This window comes from Prenolepis imparis, unplaced genomic scaffold (assembly GCF_030444845.1).
Source record: "Prenolepis imparis isolate NDT839.2.m4 unplaced genomic scaffold, iyPreImpa1.0 SCAF_8, whole genome shotgun sequence".
In the NCBI taxonomy this organism is placed as follows: domain Eukaryota; kingdom Metazoa; phylum Arthropoda; class Insecta; order Hymenoptera; family Formicidae; genus Prenolepis; species Prenolepis imparis.
The window spans coordinates 3,726,142-3,745,130 of NW_028141166.1; the positions used below are offsets into that span (position 1 = coordinate 3,726,142).

Genomic DNA, 18,989 nt, shown 5'->3' on the forward strand with positions numbered 1-18,989 from the left:
CGTATGTGTGTGTGTGTGGGCCTCAAAGCCTTAATATAACCCTTTTTTTAAATTTTTATAATTTTAATACGTACAAATATTATATAGATATATTAAACATAGCCTCCTCTATGATATAAGAAAAAAAAAATAAATAAAAACTTTAAACAAACCACATACCAGCCATCCACGAAAAATTTGCTTAATTTTTTTTATGAATTTCAATTGAATCTTTCAATAAATTCGTGAACGCGTGGGTGGGTGCGTGGGTGGGTTAGGGTGGGTGTAAAAGTTAAAAAAAACTTAATAATAGACATCCCTGAAAAATGTTTTAAATTTTAGTACAATTTTTTTCAAAATCGGTCCATAAATATGCATACGCGTTGGTGGATGCGTGGGTGGGTGACGTGGATGTTAAACCTAAAAAAAAACACATAGCAGCCATCCACGAAAAATTTGTTTAATTTTACTACCAATTTCTTGAAAATCTATCAATAAATTTGTTAGAGCGTGAGTGGATGCGTAGGTGGATGCGTGAGTGGGATGAAAATAAAAAAAAAACCATCTAGTAGTCATCTCCGAAAAATTTGCGAAATTTTGGTACCAATTTCGCGAAAATCGGCCCACAAATGTGGAAGGAGTTCGCGGTCAGACAGACAGACATACAGACGGACGGTGCTTATATATATAGATGACCTATATATTTATTTCATCATATGACTGTATAAACATTACGTTAGCTATATATAAGAACAGTAATTGTAAATAATTTCTCTGAACTAAATTTTAAATTTATATTATTTATATAAATAATATAATTCAATTTATAATATATTAAAACATTATTGATTGTGATTGCAATGGAGTAGAGGCATCACGACGAATTCGTCGCCAACAGTAATGCGAAATGCCTTGTCTTTGATATATTTAATGGGCCATACGCGCACGTCTGAAAGGTCTTTGACAAGATAAATGTTTAAATTTGCAGATTCGCATGGGTAGTGTGTGAGTAAAGCCTTATGATGAAAACATTGACCTATGGCAACAGGTTCGTTATTTTTGTATGCAAAATGTTGCATTATGATAATACTTCCGTCTTCTAAGAAACCACAATTATCGCTGTTACGAAGATTGAAAGTGAAATTCGAAAATAATAGTTTAGAATGTGGTCTCGTACAAGAGAATTGTAATTCTTGTTCAGGAAGTGGATTTGCCATATACGGAAAGTGAACATTATTCTCTCGGGATGGATCTATATTCTCTTTATACTCGGAAATTCTACGATGAATTTGTTGCAATGGAGATTGAGATTTTCTTATCATTTTCTTCAGTTTTTGCATATAATTTTCAAACGGGAATGCACTAAATGTGTCCAGAGAACCATATGTCAGAACATCATTAGAAAGGTGAATTAAATTGTGAACATTGTAGATCAAATTTTCTTCCCCGTACAGCGTTTTGAATTCCCGAATAAAGTATTTTAAGAGATCTCGCGCGTATTGATTGTTGCGAAAACAGTCTACAGGATGGCACAGAATTCTCATAGCGCAATTGAATGCATTAAAATGAATATAATGATCCAATGGCAAAATTGTTCTTAATGCTGCTGGTCCTATATACAACAAAAAAAGCCGGAATTCTGTTGCTTTCCAGTGCTCAAACTCTTTCAAACTCCTGCATTTCCTTTGAAATTTTTCTGGTATCCATGTTGACAAAGTTACTAAAAAGTTTGATAATTGTTCGATCTTCACTGCTGTTAGTCTGCAATCTCGTCGTCCACGCAACCACAATACGAGCAATTTTTTCATTACCCCTAAACAACATAAATGCATATAGTCTAGGGGAAATTGCGTCACCATTTTCAAATCAATTAATTCAAATGGAGAGTTTCCAACATGATGTTCTTCGTAAGTTCTCCGGCGGAAATTATCATCAGTCCGTTTTAAACTGTCCATATCCGTGAAAAGAACTCGATTGTGTAAATATTCGCCTTCTTGGATGCATAACCCACAACCAAAATGTGCATTATGTCTTTTCACGCATTTTACATACGATTGAGCTGGGGTATCGCAGATTAATGCGTTTATTACAACCTTATAATGTTTTCCTACATATTGAAATCCTTCTTCTATTAGTTTTTTGCTTTCAGTAATAAAATCCTTCAAATATTCGCTAACTGAAGAAGGTTTCGCATTCCCGTGATAAACACCTATAACAATAATTATGCATGCGTACCGCATTCATTTCAATAGCTATAGTACATTAGGGTAAAGCAGTGAAAAACGCTAAAATATCTCCGATCGATTAACAAGAATGCAAAAAGCTGCCTATCGCAAACTTTATGTTTATGTATTTTACATACATATAAAAAATTATTATGAAATATGTTATGAATTTTTTTTGTTAGAGGATCTACATATGCTTTCAAACAGTTTTTCAGAATATTATAACATAAAAATAAAGTTAATTGTTAATAAAAATTGATATTAACGAATGAAATATTAACAAACCTTCGAGAATAAATAATTCTTATAATTCTCAGAATAAATAAGAAAATAATTAATTCTGAATTCTTAGAATTAATAAAAAAATAAAGTAAAATTTTCCAAATGTGTGTTTTTTTTATCAAAAGTATAAGTTAATGAAAGGGCGAAAGTCTAAAGAATACGAATACTTTTGAGACAATATCGTAAAATTTTTCTCTCCTATTTATCATGAAAAATTTTAAAATATTTTTTACTGTTACATTTTTGTCGAAAAAGTTCTCGCATTCAGTAAGCTACAAATTAGCATTCAGTAGCTACAAATTGTTTTCTTGGGTTCTTGGAGCTCATTTGAAGCGCAAAACAAACCCGCAAATCATATTACTGAGAGGGATCATTTTAGTCTCTCGGAGCACTGGAAAATGTTATTTTACAGAAAAATGCTTTCCTTAAATTATTGGGGTTCTTAATAGGAAACAACAAAATAACTATCTGCACTCTTGCTAAACAATCGAAAAACTTTCGTGTTTTTCGCTCCATCCTCCAATGCATTAAAAAATAAATAAGAAAATAAAAGAAAAAACCTATGACAAATGGATTCCATTTAATAACTGTATTGCTGATTTTCCCAAGAATAGGCCATAACTGACTTCTTGAACTTTTTGCTATAGGTAATCCATCAATTCCAATGTCTATATAAATTTTATCGAGAATTCCCGAATGATCCATATGGCTTCTCAATTCATCCGTAATGCCTTTTAATAAACCGTAATGAAAATAATTTCCCGGCGTAACCTTCCGTATTATAGTCTTTCGAGGAGTGCACAATAAAGTGCGTGCATCCTTTGGTAATTGTTCCACGGGTAAATAAATTTTTAATATTATCAGCAAAGCCGATAAAGCCACATGGCTTATTCCAAATAATAGTGCCCAATCGCACAGTTTTGCGGCTAAATTTTCTTTGTTACCAATATCAATAACATTTTCCTCATCTATATCCATATTGATATCGTTATCTTCTATCTCATTCATTTTTTCTTGTGAAGAAGTTGCAGATGTTTCTCCAATACTCTCATTCTCAGATTCTTCAGCGACTAATTCGTCTTCGACATTACTTTCAACATTAACGTCATGATTTGTTACGTCGACCTCAGATAAAGAAGCAGCATTGTCAACATGTGCTACGGCAGCGAGTCGTCTACGTTGCTGTCTCTTAGACAATTGCAAAAAAGGTTTACGCTCGTCCATTTCTTCTACAAAATGTTGCAATAAAACAAAATATATTACAGTACATCAATTAAAAATACGAATAATGAGAAACGATTATTTTGTATACTCTTATTCTTATCGACCTATATTGTAAAGAGCAACTCTCGATCGTATGTGAAAATGCTGAAACTTTAAATGAATGATATTTATTGAATGACGACAAGAATGAAAATTGTTACAAAAGTATGTTCTCAATCATTATCATACATTACACATAAATATCAATATTTCATATCAATTAAAAAATTTTGTGCATAACTTTTTTCAATTATGATTTTTATTGTCCATGGAAACAGCAAATAATCGTCTGTTAAGAGTATTTTCTACGCCACATTTTTATCGACAACACAGTGCAAATGTGTAAAGCTCTCTAACCTTAAAAAAACTAACAATGATAAAAATATTACGTAGTTATAATACTTACTTTTTGAAAACACCTGTCTGCTAAATTCTTGATGCACCGTCTTGTGGTCTCACACAGGTCAAATATAATATATTTTATTAAACTAAATTAAGTAATCGACCGAATATCCATGCACCGTGATGTAAACAAAATGCTCTCGCGGTTCGCGGTATTGCGAAATGGCGGCGGCGGAATCGAAGATATATATATATATATATATATATATATATGTATATATCTCATATATGTGTATATGGCAGGCGAATTATTAGGGCCTATCCAGACAAACTTGCATAATCGCATAAACATATATATATATATATGCATAAGGAAGTTGATGATTAGTCTATTTCTTTATGCATTTAATTGCTTATGAACCAATCAATTTCCCTTATGCATATGTTTATGCAATTATCAAGTTAGTCTGGATAGGCCCTGAATAAAGTTATCAAACAACGTAATTTTTATTCTATAAAAATCTTACAGTCGAATTTGGTAAGCTCCCCGGGAGCTCAGCAAAATGAACTCCTTGGGAGCTTGTTTTGTCGAATTTGGTCAGCTCCCCGAGAGTTCAGCAAAATGAACTCCCTGGGAGCTTGTTTTGTCGAATTTGGTAAGCTCCCCGGGAGCTCAGCAAAATGAACTCCCTGGGAGCTTGTTTTGTGGAATTTGGTAAGCTCCCCGGGAGCTCAGCAAAATGAACTCCCTGGGAACTTGTTTTGTCGAATTTGGTCAGCTCCCCGAGAGTTCAGCAAAATGAACTCCCTGGGAGCTTAATCGGAGCTTTGTGCTGTGTGGGAATATAACATCTGCAAACTTCAATTTTTTGGCTTTTCGAATATCAAAAATTTCCTTGCATTTTGTCAACGTTGCATCCGTAAACACATTGAATTTTCCTTTTGCTGACTTGCAAATCACGCAAAACTTGTTGACTGAAGCCATTATTCGCAAATAATAACACGGCGTGTTACACTATACAGTACTTAGTCTCTACTGCTCGATACATCTCACAGCTGCCTTCGAAGCCTACCGAAACCGTTAGGTAGCTTCAAGAAACACAATATAAACAATGAAGAAAGAAAAAAAACAGAGAGAAAGAGAGAGAGAGGCAGAAAAACAGAAAAAGTAAAACTTTCTGTTTTTCGGCGGGCTATAAACAGCTGGTGTATTCAGGTAGACAATATTTAAGGAGACTGCCATACTGCTTTTCCAATCAACAGTCACACTAATGCATTTACAATTTTGTGCATTAAAACTGCTATCTTATTACATTTCAGCTCTAACAAATTTATTTTTCATAAGTAAAGTGTTAAATAATATGCAGAGATATGCGGGCGGCGGGCTGCCGGCGCGCTCGGATGGACGACATTAAAGAGGATACACACAAATCTTCCGATCAATATCAGCAGCCACACTCATTTTTTTACAATTTTATATATTTAAACTGTTACTTTAAGAAATTCCACTTCTAATAAATTCATTTTTAATACGTAAAGTGTTACATAATATTTAGAAATACGGCGGGCAACGAGCTACCGGCGCGCTCGGGCAGACGACATTAAAGGGGCTGCCAGACCAATTTTCCAGCCAGTAGCAGTAGCCAGATTAATTTTTTTATAATTTTATATATTTAAACTACCATCTTGACAAGTTACAGCTCTAAGCACATGATTCTACAAATCGACTTTTTACAATGACTTTGGGAGAATGCCAGACTCATTTTCCAATGTCAGTTGCATGCCAGACTCTTCTAAAACATTTTTTTATACAAAAAACAACAAATATATAAAAGCTCAGTACTAAGCAAATTCTTCCAACATAAGTGTTTTTACGACAAGATCAAATGCGCCGCAACGCCCATTGCAACGAGACGCCGTAGCCAGACTCTGCATTTCATCAACAACACTATTAAAACAAGAGAAATTACTTTGTTCCAAGACTAAGCAAATCACTGACACTTTTATGTCGTTACCTCCCGGGCTATTGCGTGAGCTCTTCAAATCAGCATCATCCGAGGGTCGTGGAATCGTACGTGCTGCAGCCGCTCAAGGAATCCGCTGGCACTTTAATCCACCAGCGGCTCCGCACTTCGGGGGACTCTGGGAGGCCGCCGTAAAATCCGGTAACCCACCAAACACAGAAATATAACCATTACATTACTTAAATAAAACAGGATGTAACGCGCAATATAACATGGACGTTGCATGTAACATACAGGTTAATTGTAATTTCCCACTTATCTATTATTGCAATAATATAACATAAATATAACGCGGTATAAAATTGTTATAAAACCATTATATAGATGTTATAACGTGCAAATAAAACCGTTATATAAATGTTATAATGTGGAAATAAAATTAATATATAATTGTAATGTAAATACTATTTGATTTATTACTATATAGTTACATCTATGAGGGTTACAGTTAAGTTAGGTTAGATTACGGTTATGTTGTCCTGTAATAAATGCAAATCTCAGGAATAACAGATTCCTGATTTAATTCAAAGCAAAATTGAACGAAATCTTTCTATGCATTTATACACATTTCGTTTAGTTTTACTTAAAATTAATTTAAAAATTGGATATTCCTGAGTTGCATTTATTACAGGACAGTATAACTGTTAAAATTTATTAAATGTAATATATATTGTAAAAATATTTATTTTTTTCATGAACAAATAAATATATATATATGTATGCTTATACATACAAAAATATTATATATATATATATATATATATATATATATATATATATATATACAATACATTAAGTATGTTTTTTACAGTTCATCATATTTTAAAAAAACACAATGTCATTGAATAAATAAAAGTAACGATAAAATGCTCTGTTGCTTATAATAATAAGTTATAGTAAAAGATATACTTAATATTATTTTACTACCATATGCATAATTATTTATAATATATAAAAATAAACCAAATGCAAAGGAATTTGATGTACACGCATGTTCGAAAAACATTCAAGATGTATTTTCTGGATGTAAAACATCCTCTGAATGTCCTCCTGGATGTCTTCTAAGTTTTTCGAACATTATATATGTGTGCTATATATATGGCTGGATTCCGTAAAGCGCATATGCGCGCATTTATCTATAGTACACGTTACGTATATTATAGAAAATGCGCGCATATACGCTTTACGGAATCCAGTCATATATATAATATACATACGGTGACCATATATATATTTTGAGAGAAGATAAAAGACAAATCTGGAAATTTTAGGGTTTGTTTTAACATATATGTTTCCAAATCAGTTTCCACCAAAGTGGAAATCGACGAGCAAAGAGAAAAATAATTCTGACTATCAGAAGTCTATACGTATTTTTATAGTTTGAAACTGATTCGACTATGTTGAAACAAATCCTTATAGTTTCTTAAATATTAGGTTCCAGATAAGAAGTTCCGTTGTTTTCATACAAATTCTCATGTTAAAATAAAGGACAAAATTGAGTTTTAAAAAATAAATAAATGTAAAGAACTACTTGGAATAAAGGATTATCCTCTAAAAGAAAGGACGGATAGTCACCGTAGCTATATAGGGTGTATATTAGTATAATATATCGTATTACTGAAAATTATGAAAGAATTATCAGTGACGCAGTTTGTTTCAATCTAACGCAAATTACATATTTATATAATACTTTGAAATTAAATATTCAATTTTCAGATATAATTTTACTTTTTCAATGTACTACAATTTTTTCATTTTTCCGATATAAACTGATAATTTAATGAAAAATTTTGTGTTGCTCTTGTAGCACCACTTGTCTGAGTAAGATATGAGTCTATATCTAGGAAGAAAAATCAGTATCTCAAAGTTTAAGCCAGTGCGGACTCTGTATCCAAAAGGAAACAGTCCCAGCACCCACTGGCTTAAACTCTAAAAATCTCGTCGGTGCGGACTCTGTCATTTAAAAATTGACAGTCCCAGCACCCACCGGCGAGATTTTTAGAGAATTCTTTGATTAATATTGTTTTCGTCTGAGTAAGGATCTACGAAGATAAATCGTCAATATCTCAAATTTTAAGCCAGTGCGGACTCTGTAACCAAAAGGGTACAGTCCCAGCACCCACTGGCTTAAACTCTAAAAATCTCGTTGGTGCGGACTCTGTCATTTAAAAATTGACAGTCCCAGTACCCACTGGCGAGATTTTCAGAGAATTCTTCTTAATGAATTATATAAAAGTTACATTACATTATACATCCGATGAAAAAATTGTAGCACATTGATAAAACAAAAGAAAACTTAGTACTTAATCACAATTTCAAATCCCTACTACATTAAAGTCTATTGTAAAACTTGACCTTGACCTTATTATATGCTATGTATATATTTCATCTGCATTTAGAAGACTGAGGACTGTTATTTATTAGGATAAACAAAAAGAAAATTGTATCTTATTTACTACACGATAAGATAGTTACGTGTTGTCTAAAGACTGCCCATAAAGTTGAAGTTCAGTGAAGATCGAATGTGTCCAATCGATGCGATTATCTTCTTCGTTTCCCATGGCCTTATCAAATCTTTGTTTCCTTTGTTTGGCAAAGCGTAGCCATTCCGCTGCTATATGATCAAATTGGGATTCTGTCAGGCTTATGTTGCGCAACATTATTTCTCCTAGAAACAAAAATGAATATCTTGAGCTTATAAACATTTTGGTTTGTACATTTACTAGGATCTATAACATACTTCTCATAAGTTTCGTCATGTACAAGTCCACGATTCGAAAATTATTTCGTAATCCTTTCCACGAACAATTCATGGCACATTCATCCGTGAATATTTTTTTCAAAGTTCGATAGATACTATCTCTTGAATTATTTCCTCCGATTTTCGATAGTAATTCTTTCTAAAACAAAAAATACATGTTACATGCATTATAAAATTATATAAATATTAATAAAATGCGATTATCAAGTTCATAAAAGTAAAATATAATATAAAACTTACAAATTGTGTCACTGCCTCATCCGTAGATTTTAATAAATTATCGAATTCTTTTATAGTATTGATTGTTGTAAGTGGTAAAAATTGTGCAATAAAAGCATCATTATTTTCAACCACATTGATTGCACGATTTTTAAGGGAAGTTTCCATTCTATTTAAACGTTGATTTATATCTCTCAATGTGATATGGATTGCAGCTATCATGCGTAACATTTTTTTATTTTCTGTAACAAACAATAAGAGTTAAAATAAGTTAAATTAAAAGATGTGTTAATAAAATGCAAGCAAAAAGAATATTTACGTTTTATATTTAAATCTTCCTTATTCTGAGTTGAGGTTGAGGCTGCATCATTTACATTATATTCTGAAATATAAAACAAAAGTTACTCTTTTTTTATTTGTTCCATATTATAATCTAAATTTGTTTACTGTTTCTATTGTATTTTTATAATTTTTGAACTACATACCTTCAAATATTACCGGCACATTCCGAATGTTTATATTTTCGTCCATTGAAAAATTATTTTCTTCTTCTTCTGAAACTTTATTATTATTGAATATTATATTATTATTATTACAATTATTATTATTCCAATTATTTTTACATACCATGTTCTGGACTTGAAGTTGCATTCTGTGCACTTTCATCATATGTTTGTTTTCGTACGTTAGAATTGTTAGAATTATTGTTAGAATTATGCATCGTAAAGTTGTTTGGGCAAGATGGTGGCACAGAAACTATACTGGCATCACACTGTTTTCCTGGAAAGTTGCAATAAATTTCATGTTAAAATTATAACATTGAAATTAAAACAAATTAATTAGGATAAAATTTAATATACGTTTTTATGATACATACTTCTTATCTTGTTATGTTTTCGAGATTGGGAACTTTTACATTCCTCTTCCTCACTGCTATATCGGGTGCATGGCACATGGTGCCTTTTCCCTCTTCCCAATCGTTTTTCATCTGTCGTCTGATAATTGGAATCTGCAGCGTTTTTTCGAGCTGATTCCAGAGATGCTAAAGAAGAAAAATTCTTAAAATTTTGTGTACATGTATTCCATTATTTTCAGACAAATATTAACACGTACATAAGTATACTTACAACAATATTTGATGAAATCGACTTCATATCGAACCCAAGTGTCATAATTAGGAGTCGCATAGTTGTTTATCAGTATTGCGCAATTTGCTGTTCGAGGTGGCCACAAACACCATTGTCCATTGGCAGTTCTTTCCATCAACCAAGTTACTGGTATTTCAGAATATGAAGAATCCAATTTAAATTTTACAACAGCGTACTTCCTTGTACTTTCAATATTGTCATTCATTCTGAAACTGAAATAAAAAGAATATTTTAATTGAACATTCTCATAAATAAAACTTGAAAATTAATAAGCATAAAATAAAACAGCATCTGTTGAAATGAATAATAGTCAAATTTAACATGCAGACAATTTTATAAATATTATATAAATATGAATTATAATTGTGTATATTATATAATTATATACAATAATTTTCGCTCTTCTTGCTCATAAACAATTGCATAATAATATTAAACAAAATAAAACTTAAAAAATATGAATTAAGAAATATTTTTATCGGCTCTCAGTATTTAATAACTAAATGTGATTCTTAAATTCGGCCTAAGAGCCAAGCACGAAAATTAATTCTAATTTTTCGGAACGGTATCTCTTGGTTTGAGATTACTAAGTTCCATCAAATTAATAATCCTCGAATTTTTACAACGGGAAAATAGGCGAGAAAAATATAGGTCCGAAAAGTCGCTTTCATGGCGCTATTTACTAACATCCACTATAAGGCAAATGAAAAATATAGGATCGAAAGGGTCTGAATAGCTTAGTGGTAAGAGCAGTCGCCCGGCAAGCGAAAGACGCGGGTTCAATTCCCGCTTCAGCGACTTTTCGGACCTATATTTTTCTCGCCTATTTTCCCGTTGTAAAAATTCGAGGATTATTAATTTGATGGAACTTAGTAATCTCAAACCAAGAGATACCGTTCCGAAAAATTAGAATTAATTTTCGTGCTTGGCTCTTAGGCAGAATTTAAGAATCACATTTAGTTATTAAAAAATATGATATATTCTTTTATAAAAAATTTATATACTAATTGATTTCAAATATTAAACCCACCTTATAAATGTTTGCCATTCTTCAATACAAAGGCAACGGATTAAGATTCACTATTCATAACTTAAGGCAGAAGTAAAAATTGTAAAAAAAGAAGTAATAGATTGTAATATTGAAAAACAATTCTTAAAATTATTGAAAGAATCGACATATATAATACTAATGTATTGTTCCTAATTATTGGTGTGTTGAAGCGGTATTATTATATACGAATCAATTTCATCAGGATGTGTGTGTATGTTTTATTTTTAAACATTTTTTTGTTATTCGTGTTATTGGAATTGTTATTGTGTTATAAGTTGTTGCATTTGATATGACCAATATTCTAAGTTTTTCCGAATCGCATGGCACAGTAAAAAAAGATGTGAGATTTGAAAAACATTTTGCGCGAATAACTAAAATGCGATTATCTTCAAATATATCCAAAATGAAAACTACAAATTTGTCATCAAGAATAGCACAGTCATCCGTTTTGTTTATTGTAATTCTAAAATTTTGAAATTGCACATGAGAAATTGTGTTATTATTTTTGTAAATAGCAATGGGATATTGCACCATGTGATAGGGTCGAACTGGAAGTTGTAATTCTTCCAATACACGATTACATAATTCCTGTAAAGGTTTTCCAGAATTATGTAACTTTTTTTTAATTTTCTGCATATGGTTTTCAAATTTAAAACAACTAAAATTATCTAAGCAACCAAAAGTTGGCACATCACAGGCAAGGTGAATAAGATTGTGAACATTGTGCGAAATATATTCGTCACCATAAATTTTTCCAAAATTAGAAACAAACCATAATAGCAATGAATCCGCATAAGCATTGAATTTTACACATAATTGAGAATCAGTTAAAATCCTTATAGCAACACTAAGAGAAAGAAAATGGTTGTAACAAGTGACAGATAACACAGATTTCATTGTTACAATTCCCGTGTACAATAAAAATTGGCGAAATTCCGTCGCTTTCCATCTATCTACGTCATGTAAAGCTCTAGGCTCTTTCTTGCAAATTCTGACGGAATATAAGATTTCATTGCGATTAAATGAGACGAAACAGAATTTATATTTTCTGTTGATAATCTAATGTTTTTATTTCCCCTACGCCATAATTGTAATAACCGTTTTACGACACCTAAACAAACGAGATGCTTATAGTCTAGCGGAATTTGCGAAACCATGCCAATAGAAAGATTTTCCAATATAGAATTACTCGTGTGATGTTCCATTTGACATCGATTTTTGAACATATCGTTTGTGCGTAAAGTGTTTTGAGTCTCTGGAAAAATCACTCTATTATGTGCAAAATCACCTTCTTGTGTACATTTGGAGCATGAAAAATACCTTGTATGACTTTTAGTATACGTTATAAAACATTTAGCTGGGGTATCACATACTATAGCGTTAATAGAAACGGTATATTTTATATTAGAAACAGTTATACCATTTTTTGAAATGAAAATGAAATCATTGACAAAATCAGTCAGAAAATTATTAGCATCATTAGGTTTTGATGTACCGTGATATACACCAATTATAAAAGGCAGTGTGTAGATATCTATTTTTTCAATAGATGTCATAATCGGCCAGAATTGGCTTCCTGAACTTTTAGAAATTGGTAAGCCATCTATATTTACATTTAAATTTATTTCGTTTTTCGTTATTTTAGAATATATTTTTATAGATTGCTCGAGAGAAGGCAAAAGACCAAAGTGCGCATAATGACCGCCCGCCACAGATTTTATATGATGTAAAGACGTGTTTCGTGGTGTTCGAAGTAAAATTCTAACATCGTTAGGTAATTCGATATGACCGTTTTTTTTTAAGAATATGAAGCAGTTTATTAGCAGTATTGTGCGGAATATTATGTTCGATAATTAACGTTTGCAAATCTTTCCAGAGACTCATATGGTTATTACAATCAGAATTATTTGTCAATAATGAAATATCTTGCGAAATTACGCTATGTTCTTCATTGCTATTTTCATCAAACTGCGATGTTTCTGATAATTCATCACAGTTATTTAAACTACAAGATAATGTGTCACTTTTATGAAATGTATCATTAGAATTTTCGAAAGTAAATATCGCTTCTTCGTTTGCATTAGGAACTATGTTTGAAGCAGTTAATTGAATTGAATGAGAGTCTGTAATGTGATCTAATTCATGACTAATTAACTGATTTCTTCGCCTTTTAGTTAAGGGTCGGCAGGAGACATGGTGGAGACCAGCGGCCGGCCGAGAACTACGGATTCGTATATTCCATATTTTAGCCAAAATACTGAATGAATCTCATTAAATAAATGATATTTATAATCAGTAGGATTGTCCGCAAGGAGCTAAAGAGCTATTTTTTGGAAAAAAGATAAAAATAAAATTTTTATAAAACTTGGGGAAATGCGCAGCTAGCAACGGGTAAGATTGGGTTGGCCATGAGTCCGTATTTAATTTATTATAAATTTTTAAGAGCGAAAATGCAAAATCCGACTCTTTAGCGCTTTGCTTCATTATATAAAGAATATATTTAAAAAAATTTCACGAAGCTATGTAACTTCTTCGATGTAAAATTTGGGATGAACGATTCTCACTAGATCATCTATAAGGAGCAAGTCATGGGGAAATTTCTGTGGTAACATACTGACAGCTTGACAAGGAGAGAGATAATCGTTCTGTCTTTGTCTCTCTTGCATTACGTATGTAGTAGCGTCCATATAGGCACAGATACTAATATATTGAGCACACGGATGCGATTATTGCGAGATATGTCAGTAAGAACCGGCTATCGTATTACCTTTGTCTCTCTGTATATGTAAAACGAGGATAACGCGATATCTTAGATCTTGCTCCTAACAATATCTTCCAATAATTGTATCTTATTGTATGCCGTATCTCGCATATATTATGTATCTCAAATTATAGAATAATGATTTATTAAATATTAAAATATATATATTTTTTAAAGACTATTATATATATGTATAATTTAGAAAGAATATTTAAAATATTTATAAGTTTATATATATATATGTATATATATATACACATATATATATATGTATATATATATATATATATATATATATATATATGATTGACAAGTATGTGTTATCTTGATTTCTTTTCGATTATATATTGATGTTACTGTATAAAAATATCAGCTGCATAAAGAATAATATAAAGAATAATATAAAGAACTTATGAATAACATATAAATAGCTCAATGCAAGAGGTGTTCGGTCTATCACCCTGAAAACTCGAGTTCAAGTCTATCGGTATATATATTTTTTTTTATATTTATTATTATTGGAATATATAGAAATTATTAACTAAAGGCGATATACTTAAGAATTTTTAAATATTGAAAATATTTCAATAATTTTACAACTACAAACACATTGTATATATAAATGCAAAAAATTCGGTAAATAAATTAATCCAGTAATAAATCTATCTCTCTAAATCAGTAATCAATATATATATATATATATACCTATATATATATGTATATATATATATATATTAGTTATTGATTTATTACAGGATACATTATAATTTATTCACGGAATTATTTTGCATTTTTATGTATATGATAGTTGTAAAATAATTGATATTTTCAATATTTAAAAATTCTTAAAGTTAATCGCCTTTAAAAATATATTTTTTAAAATAATTTTTATATATTCTAATATATTATAAAAAAAAATCATATCGATAGACTTGAACTTGAGTCTTCAGGGTGACAGACCGAACACCTTGCATTGAGCTATTTATAATATGTTACTCGTATGTTCTTTACATCACGATTTATATGGAGCAAGTATTCTTATACAGTAACATCAATATAATCAAAAAGTAAGTAATACATATTTGTTAGCCTATAAATCTACAATTGCCACTACATGTTAGACAAGAATTCTCTCCTTGTCTCTCTATCGCGCTGACGATACATATAAAATATCGATGAAAAAGTACAAGTGAAAAAGCAATAAATTGCCAAGTCTAATAAGCGCCCGTGTCTTACATGTTGTATATTAGTTCACTCTGCGAATTATTATTTTATCATTATTATTCATCATTGTACAATTTGGAGACATATATATAAATTTTTGATACTATTTTGTTATATATACGCACATATGTGCATAAGCATATATAAAATTTACAAAAAGTGGGTGCTTATTAGCCTTGCTACATTCCTGCCTTCTGCTACGGAAGGCCAGAAAGCATTTTCAGGCCGTATCTCGCGTGTAGCATGTCACGTGATTAGCACGGTAGAGGAACAAGGATAACGTAATTATCGATCCTTGTCTCTCTACCGTGCGTCCGCGTGAGCAATGCAATGGTGTGTACGTGTACGGACATACACCACTACATAGAACCTGAAATTGGTTTTTCAACGTTGGTAACACTGAAACCGGAATTTCGCGTTGTCACCGTGCGAGGTCTCCAACATCAATTCGGAGTTTGCCTGGGTCGCCTGCCGACCCTTAAATACCGATAATCTTTTGGCATGATTAAAATGGATTGCACAAACAAAAGTGCTGAAAAATATATACATATATACATATATGCAAACAAATTTAAAAAATAAAACGTAATCAAACTAAAAAAAATATGAATTGCAAAAAATTTAATAATATCAAAAATTCATAATATGCATGTGTAAATGCAATTTAATAAATATATCGTTTACCAATGCAAGTAAAATCGCTGAGAATATGAAACTTCTTGGGAAGCAGGAAAAAGTGTAACGCAACAAAAGTGACTTCAAAAGGCCTTGTCTTCAAAATTGACTTTGACAGTCCTTAATATCTTCAAAAGCGACAACTTATTATGTACAAACGCGACAACTTATTATGTACAAACTCAAAACAAACTGTAACACACAAACAGATAAAAATTTTACAAATATTATTACTAAATAAAACATTTTTACGCATAAATGTATATGTCAAAGGATATATTCAAGAATAAATCTCATTTTTGAGTGTGTTAATGCAATTTATAAATATATATCGCTTACCAATGCAAGTGGAATCGCTGAGAATATGAAATTCTTTGGGAAGCAGGAAATAATGTAACGCATTAAGTAACTTCAAAAGGCCTTCTCTTCAAAAATGACTTTGGTAGATCTTAATCGCTGAGAATAATATGAAACTGCTTGGTAAGCAGGAAAAAGTATAATGCATTAAAGTGGCTTCGTAAGGCCTTGTCTTCTCAATCAGTGCGGGAACTTATATGTATAACCTTATCAAAATAAATTGTATCATACAAAAAAATTAAAATACAGTTGAAATACACAATAATAACTTACAATAAATGTATATTAGGCACCTTTCACGTTCTGTGTCGCTGAGACGTGTTCTTCATTTGTTTATCTCTTCGCATTATTGAAAGGAACATCGTGAAACATTAGAACGTCATAAAACAATAAATCAATAAATATAACAACCATCAGGCCTTCCATAAAATTCCATGAAAGGACATGCTTCGTCTTTTTTTAGACTGTAAAAATAAATACTGGACATTATAATATATTATACAAAAATTATTATTGCATTATATTTTGTATAAAACGAGACAAAGCATAACAATTTATTTTATTATAAATTAACTTTTATAATTGCAATGCGGTTTTTATACAGACATAACCCAAAGAAGTTGGGTTAAATATAATACTGTGGCAATATAGAAAAAATAATAAAATGCCAAAAATATATGCAACAATAATTTTCATTTTATATATTTCATTAAATATTCAACATAATATTTTAATATTTTTAGTTTAAAAGGAAGATTTTATATCTTAGATTAAAAATGTACTTACCGAAGCATGTCCTTTCTTGACGAAACCAGATTTTAATAGGTGCGTTCGGGGAGACGCTATTAGCGCTGACAGCGTCATTCTATCTCTGTTACTTACTGAAAGGTGAACAAGGATAGAGCACGCTCACAGCGCTAAAAGCGCGCTCCTCGAACCCAGCCAATCTGTGACGAAACCACATGAGAATAATAATCTGGAAAATTCCGTATAGCATTTCCGTCTATAATAATCCGTTTCCGGTACATATTTGCTGATGCCAGGTTATCCCGCGTGATTTAAAATTGTATATAAAATCTACATTATTTAAGAAATGTTAAAATATAACGCATATATATATATATATATATAAATTGTCAAATATATAACAATGTTATATAATATTTATAACATAGTAATGTATTACATGTATATAAAATGTTTTAAAATATAAATATAATACCAATATAACGCTCTTTACATAACATGCAATATTTATGGTACATAGCAGTTATTTTAAGATAACTAGAAAATTACTAAGCAATGTAACAATTATAAAACACAGTTATATTGTGACTATCAAAACAATTATATTACATTATTGTATTACATATATAATATAAAACTTGTTATATTGCGTGTTACTCTGACGTTATATAGCATTTATATTCTGTGTTTGTGCTGGGTATCATCTTCGTAGGGTGATCGGCGACACCACCCTCACCTTTGAGGAACTGAGTACACTCCTCGCTCAAATAGAGGCCTGCCTGAATTCCCGGCCGTTGCAGGCACTCACGGATGACCCGGATGACATCTCAGCGCTCACCCCTGGACACTTCCTCATCGGGGCGCCCCTCCTCGCAATTCCGGAGCCGCCACAGGAGGAGAAGCCTGCGGGAACTCAGTGTCACGATGGCGTCATCTACAACAGATGAGAGATCATTTTTGGAGAAGATGGTCCGGAGAGTATATACACGGACTCACCTCTCGATCTAAGTGGCTGAAGGACGAAGCAGCACCCCGCATCGGAACACTGTGTCTTGTGCGCTCCGAAAGCACCCCACCAAGTCGATGGCCTCTCGCCAGAATCACGAAGCTGCATCCCGGGGACGATGGCGTTGTGCGCGTGGTCACCGTCCGGACGGTCACCTCCGAACTCGTTCGTCCGCTCGTTAAACTTGTACTGCTCCCGGGCGTCGATGATGCAGACGCATCGAACAACGACACATAACCCTCACACAACCCACATTATTCACAATCCACACGAAACACTCACCCGGGCACTGTGAAACACACTTACTGCATCGGAAGTCGATCTCGATACACCGCATCCTTCCTTGATTGCTCGTTCACTATCACTGCACTCACAGTAATTCACCACATTCACGATTTCACTGCACATCACGCACTGCACAAACTAACCTAAGACAACCCACTATCAACACGTGCGCCGCAACGCGCAGCCGCGCCACTACAACCATCGATCATTAATCGATTGACTTCCGCCAACGGAAATGACATTCGACTTATTTTGTCACGCGGTGACAAGGCGGGCGGGAATGTTCGAGATCATACAAAAATTTCCTAAAATAATTTTAAGTTAGAAGTCAAATCAATTGTTTTGAAGCATCAGCTCATTCCTGGTCGTCCTGTATCTGTAAACAAGGAGGCAATAAATTAAGCAAGTCATAAATCTGTCGACCACACAAGCATCACATGAAAACAAGCACGTAACGGATACCGCACTGTCTTGCGAGTGATAACGCCGCAGAAAGCATGCGCAGCCGTGTCACGTGGCCCCCGAAGGCCAATCGATAGAGCGATCGATCACCACGCGCATGCCAGGCACGTGCCTACTCCGCGCAGATTTGGAGGCAGCCAATTACGATTAGCGTCCTCAGGTCACCTCGACACCGTTT

The 18,989-nt window shown here is 32.4% G+C and overlaps 2 protein-coding genes and 1 pseudogene across 7 annotated transcripts; all 3 read right to left on the reverse strand.

The window, feature by feature from the left end:
- Window positions 1–310: 310 nt before the first annotated feature.
- On the reverse strand, window positions 311–4,296 carry LOC145939382 (uncharacterized). The gene is made up of 3 exons (XM_083043647.1): window positions 4,156–4,296; window positions 3,047–3,715; window positions 311–2,188 (listed from the first exon to the last, which is right to left on the reverse strand). Exons 2-3 carry the CDS (start codon window positions 3,708–3,710, stop codon window positions 822–824), a joined length of 2,031 nt encoding a protein of 676 aa, XP_082899773.1. The 5' UTR covers window positions 3,711–3,715; window positions 4,156–4,296; the 3' UTR covers window positions 311–821.
- Window positions 4,297–5,549: 1,253 nt separating this feature from the next.
- LOC145939384 (uncharacterized) lies at window positions 5,550–18,564 on the reverse strand. Of its 6 annotated transcripts, none has more exons than XM_083043653.1 (15): window positions 18,055–18,563; window positions 17,795–17,992; window positions 17,098–17,388; window positions 16,605–16,775; window positions 16,294–16,517; window positions 15,964–16,146; window positions 10,223–10,455; window positions 9,973–10,137; window positions 9,723–9,875; window positions 9,581–9,646; window positions 9,415–9,477; window positions 9,117–9,337; window positions 8,856–9,015; window positions 8,591–8,783; window positions 5,550–6,233 (listed from the first exon to the last, which is right to left on the reverse strand). In XM_083043653.1, exons 7-15 carry the CDS (start codon window positions 10,446–10,448, stop codon window positions 6,200–6,202), a joined length of 1,281 nt encoding a protein of 426 aa, XP_082899779.1. In that variant the 5' UTR covers window positions 10,449–10,455; window positions 15,964–16,146; window positions 16,294–16,517; window positions 16,605–16,775; window positions 17,098–17,388; window positions 17,795–17,992; window positions 18,055–18,563; the 3' UTR covers window positions 5,550–6,199. The 6 variants fall into 6 exon arrangements, with proteins under 6 accessions (XP_082899779.1, XP_082899778.1, XP_082899774.1 ...); XM_083043652.1 differs by having other exon boundaries at window positions 9,581–9,649; XM_083043648.1 differs by having other exon boundaries at window positions 9,581–9,655; window positions 18,055–18,561.
- LOC145939383 (uncharacterized) lies at window positions 11,444–13,561 on the reverse strand (annotated as a pseudogene).
- Window positions 18,565–18,989: the final 425 nt, after the last annotated feature.